At 45.6% G+C, this 25,396-nt stretch overlaps 1 protein-coding gene and 1 long non-coding RNA gene across 7 annotated transcripts; one reads left to right on the top strand and one right to left on the bottom strand.

Moving 5' to 3' along the window:
- Positions 1-623: 623 nt before the first annotated feature.
- LOC139160537 (uncharacterized) lies at positions 624-10,797 on the bottom strand. Of its 2 annotated transcripts, none has more exons than XR_011557953.1 (3): positions 10,647-10,797; positions 2,362-2,584; positions 624-2,008 (listed from the first exon to the last, which is right to left on the bottom strand). It is a non-coding gene; the product is annotated as an uncharacterized lncRNA (long non-coding RNA). The 2 variants fall into 2 exon arrangements; XR_011557955.1 differs by lacking the exon at positions 10,647-10,797 and adding an exon at positions 3,155-3,247.
- Positions 9,279-24,990, top strand: BARX1 (BARX homeobox 1). 5 transcript variants are annotated; one of them, XM_070738536.1, is made up of 5 exons: positions 9,279-9,884; positions 18,710-19,022; positions 21,294-21,378; positions 24,007-24,435; positions 24,511-24,990. In XM_070738536.1, the coding sequence occupies exons 1-4, from the start codon at positions 9,677-9,679 to the stop codon at positions 24,172-24,174; spliced, it is 774 nt and encodes a 257-aa protein (XP_070594637.1). In that variant the 5' UTR covers positions 9,279-9,676; the 3' UTR covers positions 24,175-24,435; positions 24,511-24,990. The 5 variants fall into 5 exon arrangements, with proteins under 5 accessions (XP_070594637.1, XP_070594640.1, XP_070594641.1 ...); XM_070738539.1 differs by having other exon boundaries at positions 9,283-9,884; positions 18,710-19,001; positions 24,007-24,365; positions 24,550-24,990; XM_070738540.1 differs by having other exon boundaries at positions 9,283-9,884; positions 18,710-19,001; positions 24,007-24,371; positions 24,565-24,990.
- Positions 24,991-25,396: the final 406 nt, after the last annotated feature.

Here is a 25,396-nt window from a genome sequence, read left to right as displayed (position 1 = left end):
CTCCCTGGAAAGTGACTAATCTGGTTTGCCTTGCTGCCAGAGGGAGAGGAGCACATTTCCACCCTTCCCTTTTGCCAAAACCGACACTGCTAAGCGTGGTCTTAGTAGTCCCCACTCCACCTGTGTGAAAGTCAAGCCCCAGGCCGAAGCTACCCTTATCTTTAAGGCACTGGAATGCTATTGCTAGCACTAACAGGCCTCTATTTTATTTCGGCTCAAGGGAGAATCGCACTGGCCTTGTTGAGCTGTGCCTATAATAGGAGAACAGTCTACTGTACTCATTCACCAGGAAGAAACTTCTTACCAACTGAAGGGTTACTCCTTAGATTAGTTATCAAAGATGGGGCTGTAGATAGAATGAGCCCCCCAGGTTTGGTTTTGCTTTTTTGTTTCAAAGACACCCTCAAGTACTTAGGGTTTTTTTATTTCCACAAAGTATTCTATTATAATGTAAAATAAAAAACGTTGAACGAGACAAAATAATATCTATAATTAGATATTTGTGATGTGAAATAACTGCACAGCAATGTGGAATATTCATTTATTACTAAAGAGCAAACTTAAAGACGACATTTCAATATCTGAGATGCTTACTTGACAGTTGGCAAAAAAGGATATCCTGAATCCTACTCTACTTGACCCTATAGAAGCCTACATGGGAATACGATTGTAGGCTTATTAACTTGTCAACGCGTTTCAACAAGATTTTACCGTTTGGGGCTAAAACTTTATTCATTGGGTCTGTCAACTGCTTCAGAAAACAAATGGCTTATGAATTGCATAATTTAATAATAATATTTTAAGAGAACTAGAGTGTTTTCCCCCTCTGCTTAGTTCCGCGTGTGTCCCTCTTTGTACCTGAAATTTAATTAAGAGGAACAACACAATACAAGAAGCCAATGCACCATAAACATCTCCATATTCAGGGTATATAAATTGAACGATTACTATGAGGTCTTGTAGTATTTCCTCAAATGCAATACTACATATAGATATAAATCCAAGAAATGATGGTGGTGGTGGTGGTGGTGATGATGATGATGATGATGATGATGATGATGATGATGATGATAATAATAATAATAATAATAATAATAATACATATCCCAGATAAAGATTGACAGAAAGGCTAGCTGTGAAAATTGCTAGCTTGAAAACTTCTTTTTTGAGAACTCAGTTAAGGGTGGAAAGTGAAACCAGTCCATGATAAATCAGTCTGTATCAAGTAATATCTTCTTTCCTTTTTATACACCTTCCTTTGCTGAATGCTCCCAACTTTTCTTTCCCCCAGCATAAAGTCTTTAAAATTAAGCTCCCTTTGCTACAGATGTATCGCTTCCAGCTAGGGAAAAGTTTCAAGCTTCTTTGGAAACAGAGCATCAATATAATCCCCTTTTCAGGACCAGTTCATGAGCAGTTCACATGTTCTGTTTGTTGAAATGCTTTGTCTGGCATGGCGGGCTTCTGCTTGCTTCCCAAACAAACTTCTGTACTAAACATACTTTTCTATAAAAAGGTTTGACTCTTTCATTTGAATTCTCGATTCTTCTTTCCTAAGCTGTCCTTCGTGGTCAATGACAGAAAAACAAGGATATTTTGTCAGCATTACCTTGAGTAACTCCATCCTGACTTAGAGTGTTTGGCATAGATGTGACGTTGGTTTTGATGATGGGGGAGCTCATGCACCAACTAAATCCTTTTTGCAGAGAGATCAGTAATCAGTAGCGAGGAATAATTTCAACCAGAAAATTGGCATTCCAAACAGTTTTCAAAAGCATGGTGGATTCTTAAATCCATACATTGAACATTATATCTAGAAGGAGCTTTCCCTAGAATGGCTCAGGCAGAGAAGTCCTGTGACCCTAAGCCAGTGCTTTCTTTCAACAAGCCAGCTTGAAATAAAAGAATCGGGTCTCCAGTTAAAATAAGTCTCTTCAGATGTTTTGGACTTCTTTCTCAGTCAGCAAGAATTATAGTAGCCGTGTAAGCCCTCTGGAAAGGTTGCAAGCTGAAAAAGATCGAACAATTTGCAGAGATTAAAAAAAAATTAGGCTATCGGTGAGAATTAAATGTGAGCAGAAATGTGTGCAATTGCACGTTTACAATGGGGCTCTCTTGTCTCGTGTTAATCTTGCTTTCAAAGACATAAACCAGGTTGATTGAATCTGTGTGACCGCATTAGTGATTTATAGCATCTTAAACCACACTGCTATATAAGTAATAAAGTATTTTTTTTAAAAAAAAAAATGCATGATATGGACTTACGCACTTCCAGAAATATTTGCATGATACGATAAATGTGGACAATGGAATTTCCTTTTCCTTAACCATTATATCACCAGAAAATTAATATGCCGTTACCCCGGTTGGTTCCAGGTTCAACCACTTTCTCTTTTGGTGCTGGTGCAGCTCAGCCATCCTTGCTTAGTCGTCATTTTCACCTAGGTGTAGGGTTGGCTGTCCAAGGTAAAGTAGAAGTGGGGAGCAGACAGATGAGGAGCCGTGTGGTTGGGACAACGAATTAGATCAGGGCGATCACAATAAAGTCTATAACTTTCATCATCTTGGTAGATCGTTACCTAGACTAAAATAGAGGGAGATGCATTTGCAAAATTCCTTAGTATATTTGATAACAGGACTGGGCTGGATCTCATGCCAGTGGTGAAATCCAATTTTTTTTAACTACCGGTTCTGTGAGTGTGGCTTGGTGGGTGTAATAGGGGAAGGATATTACAAAATCTCCATTCCCTCTCCACTCTGGGGCCAGCCAGAGGTGGCATTTGCTGGTTCTCCGAACTACTCAAAATTTCTGCTACCGGTTCTCCAGAACTTGTGAGAACCTGCTGGATTTCACCTCTGATCTTATCACCATATTAAAGATAAAGGCAGGCAAACATGACTTTTCTGCTCTTGTCTTCTCTGTCAAGAGTAGCCAGCAGGAAAGGGAAGGCATGTAACTTTTGTAAGTCTTACTTTCAAGATAAGTGATCCTTCCCTAACAAAACGAGTCTGGTACCTTTAGCGTGATGAAAGCTTGCCATTTGATCAAGCCTTTGGCTTGGTTTAAGTCCAACTCAACTGCAAAACTTCAGACATGCCAACTATCCCTCACCCCTTTTGATTAGACGTTACCAAAGGATTATTGTCCTCTTACTATGTCAAGAAAGATGGGAACTGTGGAAGACCTGCGTGGGCAGATGTATTGTCCCCAGAATTGGATCCCTTACACCTATGACATAGAATGACAACTTCATCCGGAACTTAAGGTTGCTTCTGAAATAAAGTAACAGAAAGGGAAACTTAGTATAAAATATTTGGGACATAATAATATGGATGACTATAATACAAATAGCGTGAAAGAAATTGAATCCATTTTCCAGATTGGCCTCTTACTTAAGCACATCCGGGTCAAGTGTGGCCCTTGGCTGGAGAAAGCTGTGATTTCCTGTGAAAAGTTGCCTGCCTGTTATTTCCCTGGGCCTCAGTAATCCCGCCTCACTTTGCTCTGTAAAATGGATCCAATAAAACCTCTGTCTTTGGTCCCAGGAGAGGAACCCCAACACACATGGGCGTCTGTTCTTAAGATGGTGCTGCCCAATGGAACTTGGGGTTTGTTTCTTTTGTAATTATTCTGTCTTCCTACCCTTTGCTTAGGTAAAAGATTTTTTTTTAACCTTCATTTTGAGATGGGGCAGGGCTGAAGATGTTAGATTATCCTTCCTGCCAAGCCAGACTTTGAAGAGGCTTATTTGTTTAGGGCAGGGGGTAGGCAAATTTGGCTCTTCTATGACCTGTGGACTTCAACTCCCAGAATTCCTGAACTAGCATGATTGGCTCGGGAATTCTGGGAGTTGAAGTCCACAGGTCATAGAAGAGCCAACTTTGCCTACCCTGGTTTAGGGTTGGGGGGTTGGGGTTTTGTTTTGTTTTTGCGTGCTGGTCACTGGGGAACTCAAATGTTCAATCAGACACGCAGAAATGCACAAAGTCGAGAGGGAAACGAAGCACAAATTAAATCAGGATTTATGTAACACCAAGCCTGCTCTAGGAATTTCCTTTGAGCCCATGGGCAAGCCATGGGAACGCTCACCATTTCCCATTTGAAGCGTCCCACCGGGTTTCCTGCCCCACTATCAGTTCTGAAAATCCACCACCGCGTTTGGGTGGTTCCTTCAACCTTCAGGACCGCTTCCTTCTACTCTTCTCACATGGGCCTCCTTCTATTCCTATATCTCTTCTTCTATTCTTTCATTGATATGTTCTATTAGTATACCTTCTTTTCTATTATTTCTTAGATATATTTTACTATGAGTATCTCCTCTATAACCTTCATCAGGTATTTTACTATGTGTATATAGATATATACCCACTAAAACTCGCATTGTGTATTGGACAAAATAAATAAATTTAAAAAAATACAAATACCCAGCTGGAACAGGAAGAGAGACACAGACATTAGGGGTGGGGGTGGGGTGGGGGAAATCCCAAACCTCAGCTATTCCAGCATTGCCATTTGCTCTGCTCACCCTGGCCCTTTGATTTTCCAAAATTGATACTTTAAAAAAAATACCTGAGCAGGTCTGTTTTCTGACTGCTAGATAGGGGGGAAATAGGTGCGTTAATTTAATAGGATGAGCCCTGGTGGCGCAGTTGTTAGTAGTTAGAATGCAATATTGCAGGCAAATCCTGACCACAGCCTAGAGTTTATGACCGAAAATGCTCTCACCATCCCCGATGGGCCTGCAGTCGAATAAAATTAGAAGCCCCTAAGTCCCGGATTCTGCCTTATTATATTGGCAGATCGAAACAAAAAACAAACAAAAACCCAGAACGGAATTGAGATCGATTATTCACGTCGGGTTTTAATCGGATCCTACTTGTAGTTTCATGGGAGGGGGGGGGAGGGCGATCGGAGACAATTAGTTGGGAACCAAAACCTCTTTCTCTACTACTACCGTCCACGTTCGTGTTTTTCACCTTTTTAGAAAAAGTTCCACGGAATTTACTCCACTTATTAAAGAAAGACTAAAGACGTTTGCGCGCCCCGAAAAATTATTCACGGGACCTCCACACGCACAAAAAATCTTCCAGATCTCCGAGATCCGAAATCTGTCGGACTTGGGCTTGCAATCCATTTTCTTCCGTGGAGCCTAGTGAAGTGGCGGGGACGGCAGTCTTTGGGAAGACGTTTTTGTCTTGTCCCGCAATCTGATATCGTGCCTACGAAGCGAAGGCTGGCTAAACATGCAGCGGATCGCCCTGCGGGACTGCGCAAATCCCGGAGGATTCCCCCTCTCCCGCGCCCAGACATCGAGGTGAAAGCGAAGGAGGAGCTCGGTGCGCGGTCGTTTTATAGCAGAACTTCAATATCCTTGTACTATATAGCCTTTTATTGATTCCCTCTTTGTTTCCCTCCCTTAGAACCTGGCGATTCAAATCCCAATGGGATTGGGCGGTATGGAAGTCAAATCAATTAAAATAAATCCAAATATTTGGGTGGCGTTCACTTTAAATAAGAAAGTCCGACGTGTCCCTTACAATTGTCAGCAGAATAGGTTCTGATATTGAAAGGATGGTACCTTAAGCATATGCACCAAGACAAATTCATTGCGTGTCCAATCACACTTGGCCAATAGATAATTCTATTCTATTCTGTACTAAGATAAAACGCCAGGTAGCCAGTTCAATCTTACCGAGGGGGTCTCCATTGAGCAAAGGTCCCCTCGATTGGAAGTCCGGGGTAAGGGAGAAAAAAGAAGGTCGAGCGAAGCTTAGCAGTTCCGGCGTAGTTTAAAACCATTGAGCAAAGAAAGGGGGACGTGAGAAAATGGAAGCCCGCAGAAATTTCACATGCTACTTTAGAAAGGCCAAAATCCAATAGATAGATAGATAGATAGATAGATAGATAGATAGATAGATAGATAGATAGATAGATAGATAACAGAGAGCGTGATGATGATGATGATGATGATGATGATGATGATGATGATTATTATTATTATTATTATTATTATTATTATTATTATTATTATTATTATTATTATTATTATTATTATTATTATTATTATTTTAAAAAGATAGTTCCCTTTGCTGACCTTCTCACCGAACCTTGGATTGGCCTTTACATTTCTGCCTACCAAAAGTGCGGACAGATCGTACAGAATAACACGGCGCTGGATGCAAAACGAGGATTGGGCAAGGAGACGGCCCGACTTACCTATTCTAGCCAGGGATCTGTCCACCTCGTGTTAACAAAGAAACGGTGGCATTTTCTAGGATTCCCTCAACTCTTGGCTAGGTTGAGCACAGGAGGCGTCCTTTCTGATGTTCGGGGCAACTTTATTATCTTAATCACTGATTATTCTTTTTCCCCCTGTTGTTGATGTTTTTAAATAGCTTCTATTCCACACGCCTTTCTTCCTGGCCTTTGGGTTTTACTTTTAGTTTGGGGTTGGTTTTGTTTTGCTTTTAATCGGGAGGGGGCCGTTTTCAAAGAGTGGGCGACGGAGTGGATGTTGTTTCACGCTGATTTCAGAAGCTTTTTTGGGCGTCGTTTTGGGGATTGCTTTTAATCAGAGAGTGGTTAAGCGATTCTATTAAATTAAAACGTAAATGAATTGGCCGGCGTTCGGAAACAAATCCAATTTCTAGCCTACACTGAAACCAAGCCTAGACCCCCCCCCCCACCCCTTTCCTCAAACAGCAGCAGAAAATAAGCAAGCTCAAAAAACATGCCCAGCTGTCAAAGGACCTGAGCATCCAATCAAAGGTAAACAACTTTTTAAAATATACTGCTCAAAAAAACTAAAGGGAACACTCAAAGAACACATCCTAGATCTGAATGTATGAAATATTCTCATTGAATGCTTTGTTCTGTACAAAGTTGAATGTGCACAACAGCATGTGAAACTGATGGTCAATCAGTGTTGCTTCCTAAGTGGACAGTTCGATTTCACAAAAGTTTGATTGACTTAGAGTTATATTGTGCTGTTTAAGTGTTCCCTTTCTTTTTTTGAGCAGTGTAGGTTGAGGAGAGACAGTGAGATGCGTTGCGTGTTCCTAAGAAGGGGAGCCCTCGGGTTCTTGCTTCCGAAGTAAACCCAGTAGTAAGGACGCTTTCGATCCTATGCATGCCCAGCAGTTATCCTGCTCCCAGTGTACCCAAGGGGAGTGAAGTCTTGCATACATCAGACTAGAATGGCCCAAATCCTTGAATGGTGAATTGTTGCTTATAGCCATAAATTAATACTGTACATTGAATTTAGAGGTTGCCAAGAATCATAAACTGGCCTTTTTGTGATAAGGCCAGTTGTTTCTTGGTTAAGCTGCCTTCTTTCTCTACCTCGAAATCCTGGAGGCTTCTCTTGAGGAGACAATAACACACATATGGACAGAAAAGCAGGCCCTTCCTTCTGCTTGCTCTCTTTCCTCCCAACATCTTGGGCACTAGCTGCGAAAGAGGATTCCCTGTTCATAAAAGCTCGGTGGCTCTGGGATAAATATTTTTGAAGAGGAAGGGAGGGGGAGAAAGAGGGAGGGAGGGAGGGAGAGAACTGATTAAAAGAAATACATTTCCGTGGCAAAATTTTAGCTAAATTCATACTTGATTCTCCCTCATCGATTCAATCCGTGTTGCCCAAATGGTTTACCAGAAAACTCCTGCGGAAGGACTGATCTACTCCTAAGAAGGAGAGGAATGCAATTTTTTCCAGTTGTATCTGGAGATGGGGGTTCTTTTTTAGCATAATTGCTTCAATGCTTTCCCTCTTTTGTATACTTTCAACCCAGCGGGAGATGCTTCTGGTTAAACAGGCATAAAAGTGTTGGGGGCGCTCATTTTGTTTTTTAGTAAGATGGACAGTGCAAGTTTACTCAGCTCCAATTAGTTGAATGGCACTCATTCCCAGATGGGTATTAGGTTGCTGCCGTCTAACTTCTTCTTCACAAAACGTCCAAGTAATTTTACATAATAGCGTTGACCACCCTGAACGCTATTAGGTAATGATTCTCAGATAACCTACAAGATACAATGAAATCTACAACGTTTTTTTAACATCGTTAAGCGGGGTGGTTTCTGCTGCCCCAAGCTAAATAGGGATGGTGGTCTTGGTCTTCAAAAGTCGCATCTTCTGACTTTGGAATCCTATTTCAGGGGGGATGAGGATGGAGTGGGCCAAAATCTAGCGGGAATTATTCATGGGGCCCAACTTTTTACTGTCAAAGGAGCAACCCGCATTCAAAAATATTCCCATTATCGTGATTTAACTAATGATAATGGGCTTGGAACCCAGGCTAGGAATAAGTACAACGTGAGTTCTAGTCCGGCTTTAACCATGGAAGTTAGTTGGTTGACTTTGAACGTCTCTCTCTCTCTCTCTGTCTCCCTTCCCTCCCTCTCTCCTCCTCACAGAGTTGTTACTAGGAGGAAGGTGTGTTGGATATGTTCAGTTAGCTACAGCGTAAAGAAAAATAAAATAAAATCCTCATATTCTTACATCTCATTATTAACAAACGAAGTTTCCCTTGACAGTCAGTCAAGAAAGAAAGGAAAGGGGTAGAAATGACTTAAGTTCGTCAGAGCGAAAAAGTTGCAGAATATAAAGACGATCTCCGTTTTAAAAGCCCCCTTCCAAAACGCAAGTCGAGATAAGTCTCCTCAGCGGCACCAAGTTAAAATGCTCCCCGAAAAATCCGTAAACGCTTTCAAAGGGGCGGGGGTGGGTTTTAGCATCTGGGACTTTTGGGAACCTGAGAGTCAGTCTGTAAAATTGACGAAACTAAGCAGACGGTAGATGCCTTGGGGATGGGGATGGGGAGACAGGATCACTCCCCTTTTTTCTTTTCCTCACCTTTCATCTAAGGCCTTGGCCCTCCCCCTTTCAGTTCCTCGAGATCGACCTCTGGATCTCCCCTTTTCCTTCCCTTCCCTTCCCTTTCTTTTCTCCTTCCTTTTCTCTCCTCTTTCCTTTTTTCTTTCCTTTCCTTTCCTCTTTCCTTTCTCCTTTCCTTTCTCCTTTCCTTTCCTCTTTCCTTTCTCCTTTCTCCTTTCTCCTTTCCTTTCCTTGCCTCCCCCTCCCCATTCCCCCAGACTGTGCGGGACACTCGGCCCGCAAAGCAGGGCAGACCGGGGAACTTCCTTGGTAGACCGGAGTTGCCAAAAGGGGCGGGCGCGTTTCAGCCGGCCACCCCAGCCGACCAATCCCGCTTAGTTTCGCCCCGCGTCGAGAGAGCGCTTTGCCAAATACTCCCCGCCCCCTCGCCACCCGCCTCCACCCCCGCGTCGACATCCCAAGCCCCCTGCGCTCCCGAGCCGCGTCACTCTTATAATAGGCTGTTGTCCGAGAGCGGCGCTGGGGGTGGAGAAAAGAAGCCGCTCTCCTTCCGAGGCCGCGCCTTCGAGCAAGCCCAGCGTGCAGGCTTCCCCGCTCGGCCTTGCCACCAGTGGAAGAGCAATAGCAGCAGCAGCGGCGGGGTGGTGGTGGTGGCCAGCTGTTGGCAAGGCGGGTCAGTTGAGATCCCCGGAGCCATTCGCCAAAGGCTCAGCGCCCTCCAAGCAGCGAGGATGGGCCCGGCCTGCCCGAGGCCTCCGAGGGTCCCGGCCGAAGCGCCAGACGAGCGGCTGCTCTGAGTTTTGTAGAGTGGGCCACCAGGGAGGGAATTCTCCCCGAGAGGAGCCATGCAGCACCCTTTGGATCTGGGCGCCGCCGCCCACTATTTCCCCGCAGATCCTTTCGGGGACCACCGGTCGCATCGCTATCGGAGCTTTATGATCGAGGAGATTCTGACGGACCCACCGGATGCCAAGAGCGCGGCGCCGGCCGGGGAGCTGCTCAAGTTCGGGGTGAAGGCTCTGCTCTCGACCCGACCCTACCACAACCCCTTAGGTAGGTCTTTCCTTCGCCTTGGGACAAGTTCCTCTCTTGGTGGACCCGTCTCTCCCTCGCTCTTTCTCTCTCTTTTCTCTCTCTCTTCTCTCTCTCTTCTCTCTCTCTCTCTCTCTCTCAACGGGAGGGGGCAAAGACCAGTCTTTATGGAGGGAGGGGCTCAAGAGTCCTCTTTAGGGGGTTGGGCGGCATATAAATAATAATAATGATAATGATAATAATTTATTAGACTTGTATGCCGCCCCTCTCTGAAGACTTATTTTATGAATGAAATTAATATTAATGAAATTCATTATTAATGAAATTAATACAATCAATAAATGAAAAGCGGGAATCAACCCGTGGTCGAGGATGAGGCTGCTCACTGGACCGGAGGGGAAGAATTTATTTATTTTATGTTTTTTAATTCATTTATTTGTCAAACAAGCATAGTACTGTATTATGGTATGTATTAACATAACAAAAGTAGAAAGTAGTGATAGAAAGGATAAAAGGACAATAGGACGGGGCGGTAGGCACAAAGATGCGCTTAGCACGCCCCTTACAGACCTCTAAGAAAAGGGGAGAGAGGACGATTGTAGATAAATGTAAGGTTGAAGATTTGGGATAATTCCCCCCCCCCCCCCAATTCCTTTCCCCGAGCCTGCCTGCCCTGAAAACAGTGGTTTGGCTCCCATTGACCTGGAGAAGAAGTCCTACTCACTCACTCACTTCCACCCACCCCACGTAGCCTGCCTTTGGGGAGGGTCGCCCCGAGCTTACCCTCTCTGCAGCTGGAGACGGAAGCTGCCCTCTTTTTCAAGGCCCCTCCGGACTCAATTGGGAGGGCTGGCCGCAGCTGCGATCCTGCAAATCACCTGCAGGAAACAAAGGGGGGGGGGTCTCTTTAGTGCCCTGTAAGACCCGGTAAGACCCCCCCCCGTGCGACTTTTTAAAGTTTACGTTTGCCTGCTGCGCGGAGTGATTCTTTCTTAAAAACCGGTGACAAACGACGTTGAAGTAGGTTTAAACGAGGACAGCCTCGTTTCCTCGGCGCGTTCTCTTTTCCACGGAGGGTAATGTTTTCCTTTCCCATTGATTCAAAGCCCCTGGAAAATGTCAATCCTTTCCCGGCCTCGCCTTCGCCGCCTTCAAAATTAAGGCTTCGGGCTTAGTAGTGCGAAACCTCTCTTTATGGGTGTCTGAATTTTTTAATACTGTATGCATGCATGCATGTACGTATGTATGTATGTGTGTGTGTGTGTGTGTGTGTATTGATTGATGATTTGATTTGATTTGATTTGTATGCCGCCCTTTTCCGAGGACTAAGGGCGGCTCACAGTATATAATGTAACAATACAGTACAACGGCAAATCTAATGAAATTTAAAATTACAATCTAAAAATCCAATATTTTTTTTAAAAATCATATCAGTTGAATCATACAAAGTATATCTCATTTCGTTGGACAGGGGGCTGAGACCTAATGGCCCCAAGCCTGGTGATATAAATGAGTCTTAAGACTCTTGGGGAAGGCGAGGAGAGTGGGGGCAGTGGGAATCTCCGGGGGGGGGAGCTGATTCCAGAGGGCCGCCCCCCCCCCCACAGAGAAGGCTCTTCCCTTTGGCCCCGCCAAGCGACATTGTCTGGTTGAGGGACCTGGAGAAGGTCGACTCTGTGTGACTGTCTTGTTCTTCTTTGTTGTGAGCGGCCCAGAGTCCTTGGGGAGTTGGGCGGCATACAAATGGAACGAAATAAATAAAATGAATAGTCCTGTTCTGAATAAAAGCAGCATCGACGGTCCTGCGTAAATATCATTCCAGTCTACCTCTTGAAACTTTCGGGATTAGAGTGAGGGGTCCAAGTTGACACCTTTATGTTAAACCATGAGTCGAAGGATACACAAGCAATGTTTATTGTAGAACAACTTTAAAACAAAGGCCCAGGACGCATTTAAAAAGCCTCACTAATTGACCAATTACCGGGCTATTATGACCTCCGCCCGTACACGCCCCGGTAATTGCCTTAATACATTACACCTTGTGCAAGCTTTCAGGAAAAAAATGTGGGTTTTTAAAAATTGTGAACCTTATAGAAGTCCAGGGACCCCAAACTCAGCTGGGGAGTGGAAAGAAACGAGCGGCCAAATTGACCAAAGCTGCATCGGACTTCCTTCGGGTGCAACATGAAGGGTCAATCTGGACCAGCAAATGGAAGAGAGTTCTGCCCCAATGCTCTTTTGGAGCAGCGGCTGGGATAGGGAGGGCTGAAGAAGACTTGGGCAGGCGTTTGTACTTTTTTGAAAGGCCTGTGAGCTCCCGGACCGTTCTTTTCTCAGGGGAACACCTCTTTGGCGGCTTCTCTGCTCCGGGTATCTATCTCCAGACTGCTGCAGAAGAAGGTCCCAGAGGTGTGCCAGAAGTGAAGGAGTCCTCGGAAGTCGGGCTTGATTTGTAGGCCAGAGGTCTTCAAGCTTGGCAACTTTAAGAGGTGTGGACTTCAACTCCCAGAATTCTCCAGGAATTCTGGAAGTTGAAGTCCACAAGTTTGACGGGCCTGACTTTAGGTCAGAGGTCTTCAGACTTGCCAACTTGAAGACTTGTGGACTTCAACTCCCAGAATTCCAGCAGAGCTGGCTGGAGAATTCTGGAAGTTGAAGTCCACAAGTCTTAAAGTTGCCATGTTTGAAGACCTCTGGCCTCTGTTTTAGGCCAAAGTGAGCAATTTCCTCAAGAGGGACCGGTGGGACCGGTCGAGGCTTGGAGGAAAGAGAGACGGGGCAGGGGAGACAGCGCGCGCGTACCACTGGCTTTTTTGATGCACTCCCTCCAGTACCTCGGATCTCCTCGGTGCCTTGGAAAAACTAAGGTGCCAAGGCTGAGGCTCTCAGCTGGGTCTCCTTGGCTGTCAAATCCTTGTCACCTGAACTTCCCCGGTGTCCGAATCGTGGCTTGTACCTTGAGGAGAAGCGGAAAGCGCAAGGAGAGACCGATCTTTTGAGCGGGTAGTTTTGCCTTTGTCTGAGGTTGACCTAAGACGCACCGTCAATAAATCGGGTTCTATTCCACCCTCCGTTCCGTTGCGAGTACCGCGGCCGAGGGTTGATTTCAATCGGTTCTCTTGAAATTAGGCCCCCCACAGGCTTCAATCTCTCTTAAATTCTGCGGAATCGCCTGTTTGCCCTGTTTTGCTTTGTTCTAATTGGGGAATAACCCCGAAGAAGGCAGGAATCGGCTCCTGTCCTCCCCCCTCTCTCCCTCACCCCCTCCCTCCCTCTCTTTCTCTCTCTCTCTCCCTCCCACCACTTTCTCTCTCTCTAGCTGTTCGACAAGAGATCGTTTAACACTGCTGGGAGGAAGAGGAAGGAGGGCACAGTGGAGGAGATAGAGGCTAGGGAGGAGAATCATTTTGTAAAACCAATGAAGACTGCTCTTCAGATAAAAGGCCGTTTCTTCACTACGAATACGCGTGGCGTTAGTATCGCTGTTATATCAGTAATGAGGACCGTTGATAGATCGCCAAAAAGTTGGCCCGGCGACATTATTCGTACAACCACAAACGCGAGAAGTTGATTAGTCGCCGTAAGGAAGGGGTGTTGTTCTATTCTTTCCCCCTCACTTTTTTCATTTTGAAAACACCACCTCCCTGAAACACACGGGCCTAAGGAGATACGAATAGATGGAGGCGCTTAGATCAACCTTTGGAATATGGTTTTTATGCAGGGCTTCTTTTCTCTCATTACCCCCCTAGCCTAAAAAAACCTTGCAGCATTTCTCCATCCTAGCTTTATGTCAGAGCAAAACGGCGTTGGGTATTAAGGACAGGGCCCTTGGTTTGCAAGAGCAGCTCTGCTTTAAGGCCCCCTCCCTACACACAAAAAGTTTGCTGCTACGGTAAAAGGGGGTTGGGTTGGTAACCAGAGGCAAGGAATGAGACCCTGGGTGGAAGACTGGCCGTGAAACTGATTTCAGCAAGGAAGGCAGAAATATCCTGGGTCTACAGGGAGATTCTCCAGCTCTCTCTATCGATTAAATCAATCAATGGTTTAATCCAGAGCGGAAATTCCAGAGCAAGACATTAGCAGGCCAAATCCGGCGGGATCTCCGCTACGTTTTACATCCCCCACCCGCTAATTTTACCGTTGTCAACTTGCGTATCGCCTTTCAGAAAGCCTTCGCGGGAAGTAAAAGGGACGCATTTCCACGAAATGATTTTTCACCCGTGCCTGTTCTTTTAAGACCTTATCACCAAGAAGGCTGAGGTTGGAATTGGAATTCGTCTTGGATAAAGGAAGGGGGTAACTTTTGGCACTAGGGTTCAGGAATGAACGCTTCTAAGACGGAGACAGCATACTTTTATTCGAATTTCTTTCTTTGAGGCTTCTTGACCTTCAAACAGACCTTGAAACTATAAGCACTTGAGTGTTTGCTTTTTTTTAAAAAACACCCAGAAAGAAAATAGACATTGATTGGACGTTTCCGTGATCTATCTCCATCCTCTCGACTTCCGAAAGATCTAAAAGACGCTGAGTGATTGGGGCCTTGCTTTTTGTGCCTGTTGGCTCGGCAAGATGCCGAAGCTAACGTGGCTTCTTCCTTCTATGAAATCTGGGTGGGTGGGTGGGTGTGGGGGAATTCCTCAAATTTTGTTCAATTCTGTTGTGTTTGCTTCTGCGTAAATGTGCCCACGGAGATTTGGCACTAAGTAATAAGGCAAAATAATTCAGACTGGTTCTGTTCCAAGTTCCAGGGATTTTAATTAATAGGTATGCTTTAAATGCACATAGAACTGAACCGAATTAGAGAACTTGCATAGATCCTGGATGATGATGACGACGACGACTGTAATGTATTCACAGCAATGTGAAGTCACAGCTGCCAATTCTTTAGTGTTTTTAGTGTTGGCCTTCTTACGCACCAGGTCCTTCCCAAGAACCTAGAATGTCATTATGTATCGGCTACTATATGTGTATATCCAAGCATTTTGCAATTGACTGATGGGTGCACTGTTCTACAACCGCAATAAATTGAATTGAACTGAATTGACTGATGGGAATTTTTGTCAGTGTACAGATTTTCTTAAATGTTGCCTAAGATTTTTTTGGGTATGGCACCCAGTGTGCCAATATGGTCAATTGCTTACTCGGCCAGATGTTTAGACTAGATTTGGCTTTTTTTTTTTTTTTTTTAAAAACCATCTATCAATTCCTTTCCAAGGATTTGGAATATCCGTATTCTTATTTAATAGTAGTGATTGGCGCAAAACTAGGAAACGTGGTTTAATGCAATAATATAAATTTGATGCCCTTTAGTGTGCAGTACTGAGAAATATTGAGAAGTAAATCTGTATGTTTTCAGTTGTTCCTCAAGTGAAAAAAAATGTATAATTGCAGGTTCTTACAAATTTATTTTTTGTATCCTGCTACACCTAAAAGCAATTTCTCATTTCAGCTAAAGATCACAGAACAGTTCTGATTATTTCTAGATATGCTTATATAATTGAATTGAAAGCTATCCTCAAGGAGCAGATGAAATTGTCATCTACATAATTGTCATATATTTATGAAATACGTTTTTTGTGTGTTTGTTTTACAATGGAAAGTTTTATGCTTCATTTTAAAAGATAAGGCTTATACACTGCTCAAAAATAAATAAAAAAATAAAGGGAAAACTTAAACAACACAATATATCTCCAAGTAAATCAAACTTCTGTGAAATCAAACGTCCACTTAGGAAGCAACACTGATTGACAGTCAATTTCACTTGCTGTTGTGCAAATGGAATAATCGTGCAAATGAAATATTTAGTGAGAATATTTCATTCATTCAGATCTAGGATGTGTTATTTGAGTGTTCCCTTTATTTTATTTTTTTAGCAGTATATATTGCATATATAGCTGTAAAAATATGTGATATCCACATGTTATTATGTAAAAGTACATTCTGATAAATACAAATTTAATGTTCTGGGGCTCTTTTGTGCTCTCTGAGTTTGGTTGTTTTCTTGCAGATCTTTCATTAACTAGGTAAGAACCTGAATTTTATTTTTGTCTAATTTAAAAAAATGCACTAGTTGCATTTTTTGAAAATTTTCCTCCCCGCCTCCATTTTTAACTTGCTTGCTAGCATTTCTAAGACTAATCCGTTGCTTCTCGTCCCAAAAGAAAGATTGAAGAAAGAATTCCATGATTTCTGGGAGCAGCTTAATAAAATAATAATCTTTCAGGGAGCCAATATTGACCGCAGGCCCGTTTCAAAACCCTCAAACCTCAAACAAAAACAGAGTTCAATTCCATACTGGAAATAACTAGGCTCTCCTGACGTCACGGGGGTCTATTTAACGACCCTGGAAGGATATAATTCAATTTCCATAATCAATGGAAAAATTCACTGTACTGATTTACGACGCAAGGGCTCCCTTTGAAGTAAACCGGCTGCCGATTCCCTTGTTGGAAAGGCTTCCAAGTAAGAGGCCGGAGATCGCGGCTTTTAGATCTTCGATATCTGCGGTCCAGCAGCACCCGCTGTCCTGACCGCCCCCCCTTCCAGAACAAGCGCTTTCTTCGATCCCCGAAGAGCTCGCAAGGGGGCTCCGTTCGCCTTCAACCCGGAGCCCTTCGGCATAACCCCCCAAAACTTTGCACCGCAAAACTTGGTGTTGCTTTGCCCGCGCTTCTCGGTCCCTGTGGCTTTGATCGCCGGCAGAAGAGGCGCAGGGGATTGGATGTCCACCAACGCGGCTTTTTTTCAGCCAGCCACAATTTCTCAGAAAGAAACTCAGGTCTTTTAGATTTTTTACAGGGGCCCCCAAACTTGGCAACTTGAAGACTTGTGAACCTCAACTCCCAGAATTCTCCAGGAATTCTGGAAGTTGAAGTCCACAAGTTTGACAGGCCTGACTTTGTTAAGAAAGCGGCCCTTGCGGTTTGGGGACAAGCCCCCAACCCCAGACCCGGACCCTGTGATGGGCTACCAAAATTTTTACTACCACACTGTGGGTGTGGCTTATGCATTTTGTTTCAACATCTTTCGGTGCAAATTGGGTGCTTTGGGGTGCAGCTCCAATTTTTGCTACCGGTACTGCGTACTTGACGGTACCGATAGGAGCCCATCACTGCCCCGAACTGGAATAGAATAGAATAGAATTCTTTATTGATCAAGCATGATTGGACACACAAGGACTTTGTCTTTGGTGCTTATCAGCCTTCTTCAATAGGGAGGGCTAAATGTGTCAGCACCTTGAGGCTAGTACAGCATAAGAAGTCACCAGATTGAGCAAAGAAAGAAACGGCAGGGTTGGGATTTTTATCGCTATTCCTGAGTTTATTTCTCTTAACCCCCCCCCATCTCTCTCTCTCTCTCTCTCTCTCTCTGTGTGTTCAAACAGGCATAAAATGCCCCTCCTTGAGCGCATCATTGTGCCTACCGTCCGTGTCCTACTGTCCTATTGTCCTTTTTTGTCATTACCTTTTACATGTTATGTTTTTACAAATTACTACTGTACTACTGTCCTATACATGTTTGACAAATCAATAAAATAGAAATAAATATTTGAACCAACTTGTGGGGTTAAAGAGGAAGCTTACCCACCGGACAGTCCTGCTGAAATCGGGTAAGGCTCCCTATTTTACGCGGCTAGAGCTTACCCTTACTGTAGTCAAACCCCAACCAAGCTTAACTGTCCAGAAGGTGCCGCCCTGTAGAAGGGAGGTTGTGGCCCTCTCGCCCCCCTTCAGGTCGTTTCCAAGATGCCACCAGACCCCCTCTCCCCGGGTAAATGCAGAGAGCTGAGAATGGGGGCCTGTCCCAGAGAACTCAGGGGGCTTTTTGCCTTTCTGGGAGAATCTGATGGCGGGTAAGGCAGCGTCAGGATCGCTGCTAAAGGATTGCGCTTGAGAACAGTGAGCCGTTTCCGTGAAGTAAAGCAGGGCAGCGGCTACATTCTCACGAGTTTTATTTCCCTACTTATGACTGTAATTTGTTACTTGTATCTTCAAGATTTCTATTAACATTGATTGTATCCCGATTGCTTATTTGTACCCTATGACAATCATTAAGTGTTGTACCTCATGATTCTTGTCAAGTGTATATTTTCTTTTATGTACACTGAGACCATATGCATCAAAGACAAATGCCTTGTTTGCCCAATCACACTTGGTCAATAAAGAACTTCTCTTCTCTTCTCTCCTCTTCTCCTGTCCTGTCTTCATCTCTTCTCTTCTCTTCTCCTATGTTCTCTTTTCTTCTCTTCTCCTCTCTTCTCCTTCTCTTCTCTTCTTTTCTCTTATCATCTCCTCCTCTCCTGTCTTCTTCTCTTCTCTTCCCCTCTCTCTCCTTCTCTTCTCTTCTTTTCTCTTATCATCTCCTCCTCTCCTGTCTTCTTCTCTTCTCTTCTCTTCCCCTCTCTCTCCTTCTCTTCTCTTCTTTTCTCTTATCATCTCCTCTCCTGTCTTTTTCTCTTCTCTTCCCCTCTCTCTCCTTCTCTTCTTTTCTTTTATCATCTCCTCCTCTCCTGTCTTCTTCTCTTCACTTCTCTTCCCCTCTCTCTCCTTCTCTTCCCTTCTTTTCTCTTATCCTCTCCTCTTCTCTTGTCTTCTTCTCGTCTCTTCCCCTCTCTCTCCTTCTCTTCTCTTCTTTTCTCTTATCCTCTCCTCTTCTCCTGTCTTCTTCTCTTCTCTTCTCCTGTCTCCTCTTCTCTTCTCCTCTTTTCTCCTGTCTTCTCCTGTCTTCTCTTCTCCTGTCCTCTTCCCTTCCCTTCCCCTCTCCTCTGATCACACACTCCGGCTCGGTACAGCGTGGCACCCCATCTCCCATCTCGGTCTTTCTGCTTTTTTCTCCCTTCTCCCCAGCTGTGCTGAAGGCGGAGCAGGCGGCAGTCTTCAAGTTCCCGCTGGCGCCGCTGGGCTGCTCCGGGCTGAGCTCGGCGTTGCTGGCGGCCGGCTCGAGTCTCCAAGGCGGTTCCGGGTCCCCGCATCTGCCGCTAGAGCTGCACCTCCGCGGGAAGTTGGAGCCGGGAGTCCCCGAAGGGGGCGGCGGCAAAGCCAAGAAAGGCCGTCGGAGCCGCACGGTTTTCACCGAACTGCAGCTGATGGGCCTGGAGAAGCGCTTCGAGAAGCAGAAGTATCTCTCCACGCCCGACAGGTGGGCATTTCCCTCCCCCAGGTCAGAGTCCCGCAAGGAGAAGAAGATTGGGCGGGGGGGTTACCGTGGGGAAGTCCTAGCTCGCATGAGAGAGAGAGGGAGGGAGGGGGGGGGAGAGGACCAGAGGGGTTACTTGGAGGCAATAATTCCTTCAGATCCGCAAGAGAAGGATCTGGGAAGCGGGGAGGGGGACGAGACCTATATCAGTGCCGGTGGTCCAGTAACGTATCGTGTAAGTGTGTGTGTGTGTGTAAGTGTATGAGTGTGCCCTTCTGACAAGGGAATCCCGAGATCTTCTCCCGCATGAAGATGGTGCGGTAGGAGTCCCGGTGAAGGGCAGGAGGATTGTTCACGTCCTCCAAGTTCTGTGTGTCTGTCTCCGTCCCCCCCCACTCTCTCTCTCTCTCTCTCACTCACACACACACACACACACACACAACATACCCGTGGGATCTTAGAGCGGGGTGGTGGTGGCGGCGCAGTGGTTAGAGTGCAGTGCTGCAGGCTACTACTTCAGCTCACTGCTAGCTGTAGTTCAGCAGTTCACCAGGGGTTCAAGAGTGACTCAGCCTTCCATCCTTCCGAGATGAGTAAAATGAAGACCCAGATTGTTGGGGCCAATGGGCTGATTCTGTAACCCACTTAGGGAGGGCTGTAAAAGCACTATGAAGTGATATGTAAGTTTAAATGCTATTGCTACTTGCCATTAAGCTGCACAAGAGAAGTGCTTTCTGAGCAGGAAGCAGGCCGGGAGCTGCTTATTTATTGGATTTATTTATTTATTTGATGTATAAAAAAACCATTTTAAACCCCTAAAGCAGTAATTTTCAACCTTTTTTGAGCTGGGCACATTTTTTACATTTACAAAATCCTGGGGCACACCACCAACCAAAATGACACCCTCCTCTCTTTTTCCATCCCTGTCTCCTCCCCACTCTTGTGTGTGTGTGTGTGTGTGTGTGTGTGTACACACTCTTAAACCATTTCTAAAAACAGGTGAGGGCTGGGGTTTTTCTCTTATTCTTGATTTAAAGCATATGATAAAAAGCACCCAGAGTCACTTCTCTCTCATTTTTGTTTCCCTCTCTTTCCGCTCATTCTCTGTCTCAATCATTTTCTCATTTCTTTTTTCCTCCCCTTTTTGCTCATTTCTCTCTCTTTCTCTCCCTTCCTCTCCTTTTCTCTCTTGCTTTCTTTCTCTCTCTTTCTCTCTCTCTTGCTTTCTCTCTTTCTCTCTTTTCTTTCTCTTGATTTCTCTCTCACTCTCTTTCTTTCTTTCTCTCTTTCTTTCTCTCTCTCTCTCTCTCACTCTCTCTCTCAGCAAAAAGTTGCGAGACCGGAACCTGAGCTTCCTTCTTCGCGGCACACCTGACCATGTCTCGCGGCACACTATTGTGCCACGGCACACTGGTTGAAAAACACCGCCCTAAAGAATAAATCATTCATATCCTCCTAGCCACAGGGCTGGATAACATAGCTCACTGGTCCCAGGCCTGCCAGCAAAGCCAAGTTTTCACAGCCTTCCGGAAGGCCAGGAGGCTAGGGGCAAGGCATATCTGAGGGGGGGGGGATTGGTTCCAAAGTGCCAGAGCCACCACACAGAAGGTCCTCCCACGTGGCCCCACCAATCGACACTGTCTAGCTGAGAAGGCCAACCCTGTAGGCCCTAATTGGTGGCTGGGAGGTATGGGGCAGAGGACGTAGCCTGGCCCTAAGCCATGTAGGGCTTTAAAGGTGATAAACAACACCTTGAATTGTGTCTGGAGACTGATTGGGAGCCAGTGTAGCTTCCAGAGTGTTGGTGTAATGTGGGCGTACCTAGGCAAACCCACATGTCCTCGCAGCTGCGTTCTGGACCAGTTACAGTCTCTGAACCCTTTTCAAGGGTAGCCCCATGTAGGGCGCTTTGCAGTAGTCAAGAGGAAGCTTGTCAAAACAGCAACCCATGCTCTACTGCAGTGTTTCCCAACCTTGGCAACTTGAAGCTATTTGGACTTCAACTCCCAGAATTCCCCAGCCAGCATTTGCTGGCTGGGGAATTCTGGGAGTTGAAGTCCAAACAGCTTCAAATTGCCAAGGTTGGGAAACACTGCTCTACTGTTCTGGGTCGTGTCTTTCTTGGAAGCCAGCTGGCCTCTCAGGGTTGCTCCCAGTGCTTCTTTTTCGGGTTCTTGGTGGGAAGGAGAGCCCAGTGCTTTGCCCTTCAGTGATCCAGACACTTAAGAGGGGGACCATGTGGGAGAGGCAAGCAGAGCGGACTAACAATCTGTGCCTGTTTCTCCTCCCTTGTAGGATAGATCTGGCGGAATCCCTGGGCCTGAGCCAGTTGCAGGTGAAAACCTGGTACCAAAATAGAAGGATGAAGTGGAAGAAAATAGTAAGTGCGCTGTTTTGATGGCTATGAACTTTTCACCCAGCCCTTATTTACAAAAGCCAAACTGTGGAGGCCTACTCTCCGATCAAAAGGACATTCTTGGAAAAATACACCTAGGGCTTCAGTCCTTCCTCAGGGATCCCCTTCCTTTGGGGCACAGCTCCCATGATTCCCAATCAGCATGGACATTTCAGATTGGAAAAACAAGCTGACTGCATGAGGAGTTCTGGGAACACAATACAGAGGCGGGATTTCTTCCCAGGCCTCCAGCCTTCACCTACGGAAATTGTACCACTACAGCAGTTAGATCTCTGCAAGAGTTCATATGTAACCCCCATTGATCATCCCAAAGGTGCTTTTCAAAAGGCAAAGGACTGAGGAAAAAGAAACGGAGAACCAGAGTCCCTGGGGAGTTGGGCGGCAGAAAAAAGGAATAAATCAATAAAACCGAACTGAAGTTGGGAACTGAAGAAGCTGCTTGGAGGAGAAGAGAAACCTTTGCAGGGTAAAAAAAAAAGGACAGAAAGTCAAAGTTGCCTTTTGAAAAGCACCTTTGGGGCAACCAAATCATGGATGGCTGAGAAACTCCATAGATGTTTAAACCCAACCTTCAGGCATGATGGCCGGACCCGGGTTTTTCCTCCATCTCAAGGGCTTTGTGGCAAAACAATAGGACCAAGACTGTTGCAGTCCCTGAAAAAATAGGGGAGAGCCACCTGGTTTTAGGAACAATACCCTTGCGCCCAAGAAACGGATGCTGGGAGGAGATTTAGGAAACGTTGATTATTTTGGCTTGGGGTCTTCAGCTAGACAGCAGGGGTCCCCAAACTTGCTTTATAAAATCCATCACTCGTGGCCATTTGCAACAGATGAAACAGTTGCTGATTTATTTACCTCCCAGTTTCTAAATCACATCCACGTGGAAGTGAATTTGACGCAGGGGCGCCACAGCTAGGAAAGGCCCCTTTGATTTTTTTTCACCCGCCTGCAATGCACAGGGTGGAAGATGGGGTGAAGAGGAAAGGAGTCCAACAGAAAAGGTTTTTCTCCACCTCGAGGTTCTATTGCTGAGTTAAAGGCTGACCAGTTCGGTATTTGCCTTGCAAGCTCGTCTTTGGTAGCTACCATTAGTAACCTTCTAGGGCAGGGGTAGGCAAAGTTGGCTCTTCTATGATGTGTGGACTTCAACTCCCAGAATTCCTGAGCCTATCATGCTAGATCAGGAATTCTGGGAGTTGAAGTCCACAAGTCACAGAAGAGCCAACTTTGCCTACTCCTGTTCTAGGGCAAAGACAGATGGGCTGCCGTCTGTCTCAAATGGTGTAGGAACTCCTGCTTGAGGAGTGAGGGGTGGACTAGATGACCTACAAGGCCCCTTCCAACTCGAATAATAAATAAAATAAATAAAATAAAACACGCCTGGCAGAAATAGGGAAGTGGCCTGCTGTGCAGCACTAAACAGCAATAATAAACCTCGGCGGTGCAGTGGTTAGAGTGCAGTATTGCAAGCTACTTCTGCTGATTACTGGCTGCCAGCAGTTTGGCAGATCAAATCTCAGTAGGCTCAAGGTTGACTCAGCGTTTCATCCTTAGTAATATGCTTACTCTCTGTAAGTAGAGTAAGAGAATAATATGCTTACTCTCTGTAAACCGCTTAGAGAGGGCTGTAAAGCATAGTGACGGTATATAAGTCTTTTAAAAAATATGAATGATGTACTATCTTAATTTAAGAGCCGGAATGGCGCAATGGTTAGAGTGTAGCAATGCAGGCTACTTCAGCTAACTGCTAGCTGTAGTTCAGCAGTTCAAATCTCAATAGGCTCAAGGTTGACTCAGCCTTACATCCTTCTGAGGTGGGTAAAATGGGGGCCCAGATTGTTGGGGGCAATATGCTTACTCTCCATAAACTGCTTAGAGAGGGCTGTAAAGCACTGTGAAGCAATATACAAGTCTAAACGCTATTGCTAATAATATCTCTTCATTGGGCACGAAGGTGAGTTTCATAAGCCAACTCCAACCCACAAACTTTACTCCCCAGCATTTAACTATTTACTGTGTTTAGATTTAGAATAGAATAGAATTCTTTATTGGCCAAGTGTGATTGGACACACAAGGAATTTGTCTTGGTGCATATGCTCTCATTGTACATAAAAGAAAATATAGATTTGTCAAGAATCATCAGGTACAACACATAACGATTATCATAGGGGTCAAATAAGCAATGAAGAAACAATCAATATTAATAAAAATCTTAGGATACAAGCAACAAGTTGCAGTCATACAGTCCTAAGTGGGAGGAAATGGGTGATAGGAATGATGGGAAAATGCTAGTAGAAATAGATGAGCAGACTTAGTAAAAAGTTTGACAGTGTTGATGGCGTTCCGGGGAGGGGGGGAATGTTCTTGTGTCTAGTTGTCTTGATGTGCGGTGCTCAGTAGATTTGAACCTGTCAGACCTTTTGCAAACCTTCCAGCGTGGGGTATTGGTTTATTTATTTTTATTTATTTATTTATTTATTTATTTATTTATTTGTTATTTAATTATTTATTTATTTATTTATTACTACTACTACTACTACTACTACTACTACTACTACTACTAATACTATTGTTATTATTATTATTTTACAGGTTTTGCAAGGTGGAGGCCTGGAATCGCCCACCAAGCCCAAAGGCCGCCCGAAAAAAAACTCCATCCCCACCAGCGAGCAACTGACCGAGCAAGAGCGAGCCCGGGAAGCCGAGAAGGAGCAGCAGGCGGAAAACCTCGACTCTCCCTGCCAGGTCATCCAGGAGTAAACCAAAGGGGAGCGCCGCACGTCTCCCCGCGGACTATAAAAAAGGTCCGGCTTCCGGATTTTGCGGATGCTGGACTGCAGGGCCAAGCTCTCCCTCCGCGGAAGAGTTGACTGGGACCTTCCAAGGCCATCCAAGATTGAACCTCAGCCCTGCGCGCCTTACTGAGCGATGAGGCCCCCGCCGGCTTGCAAGCAGAGGTGTGCTCGCCCTCGTGGCTCTGAATGCTGGCGGAGTCCAGCGCAATGATGCTACTGCACTTGGGCAGGGAGCAAAATCGCACGCGGAAACGCAGGTGCGCACCTGCGTCTCCGCGCGCGATTTCGCTCCCTGCCCAAGTGCAGTAGCATCATTGCGCTGGACTCCGCCATCATTCAGAGCCACGGGGGCGAGCACACGTCGCCGTTCCACCTTAGCAGCCCACCTCTGTCCGGGGGTCGCCTGCCTTGAAGCATGGACAGCAGGGGGTGGGTGGGCGCTGAAGCCCCGGGTCGCAGGGGTTTGCAACCGCTTTCACCGCCGTTTCCTCGGCGGAGGAAAGAGGCGCGGACGATGCGGGGGGCTTGGAGAGATTGAGGTTAGACCCTCTTGATTCCGTTGTAGGATTCCCGAGGCGTCTGGCTGAGCCCTTTTATCCCCTCTCCCTGCGGGCGCTTCCTCGGAAGGGGGCTTGCTTGGTGGGGGTTTTCGACCGTGGCCGTTGGAGAGAGAGGAAAGGGCTCGAACTCATTCGGCGAATTCGTTTTGCGACCAAGTGTGGATTGTTAACGTGAAGATATTGATTTTTTAAAAATTTCAATAAAGTATTTTATGAACGATGCTTGCTCCAAGGCGCGTGAGTCCGTTCGTTTCTTAGGATCTGGCCAAAACGCCGCCCTTTTCCTCCGCGGGCCTCGTGGCGAGGAGGAGGTGGAGGAGGCTCCGCTGCGATCCACAAAAGGAGGCTTTTCTCCCAGGTAAAGCCTGCCAGAAGTTCGTAACTGTGAAGCTAGCCCGGTCTCAAGGTTGACTCAGCCTTCCACCCTTCCGAATCCGAGGTGGGTAAAATGAGGACCCAGATTGTTGGGGGTGGTGGTGGTGATATGCTGACTCTATAAACTGCTAAGAAAGGGCTGTAAACCACCGTGAAGCGGTATATAAGTCTAAATGCTAATGCTATCTCGCAAAACGAGAGACTCGAGTGGCACGCCGAGCAAGTTGCGAAAGGAAATTTGGCTCGAAGGAA

This window comes from Erythrolamprus reginae, chromosome 2 (genome assembly GCF_031021105.1).
Source record: "Erythrolamprus reginae isolate rEryReg1 chromosome 2, rEryReg1.hap1, whole genome shotgun sequence".
NCBI lineage: Eukaryota > Metazoa > Chordata > Lepidosauria > Squamata > Dipsadidae > Erythrolamprus > Erythrolamprus reginae.
Note: the sequence above shows the minus strand (reverse complement) of the source record. Positions and strands in the feature narration are given on the sequence as shown.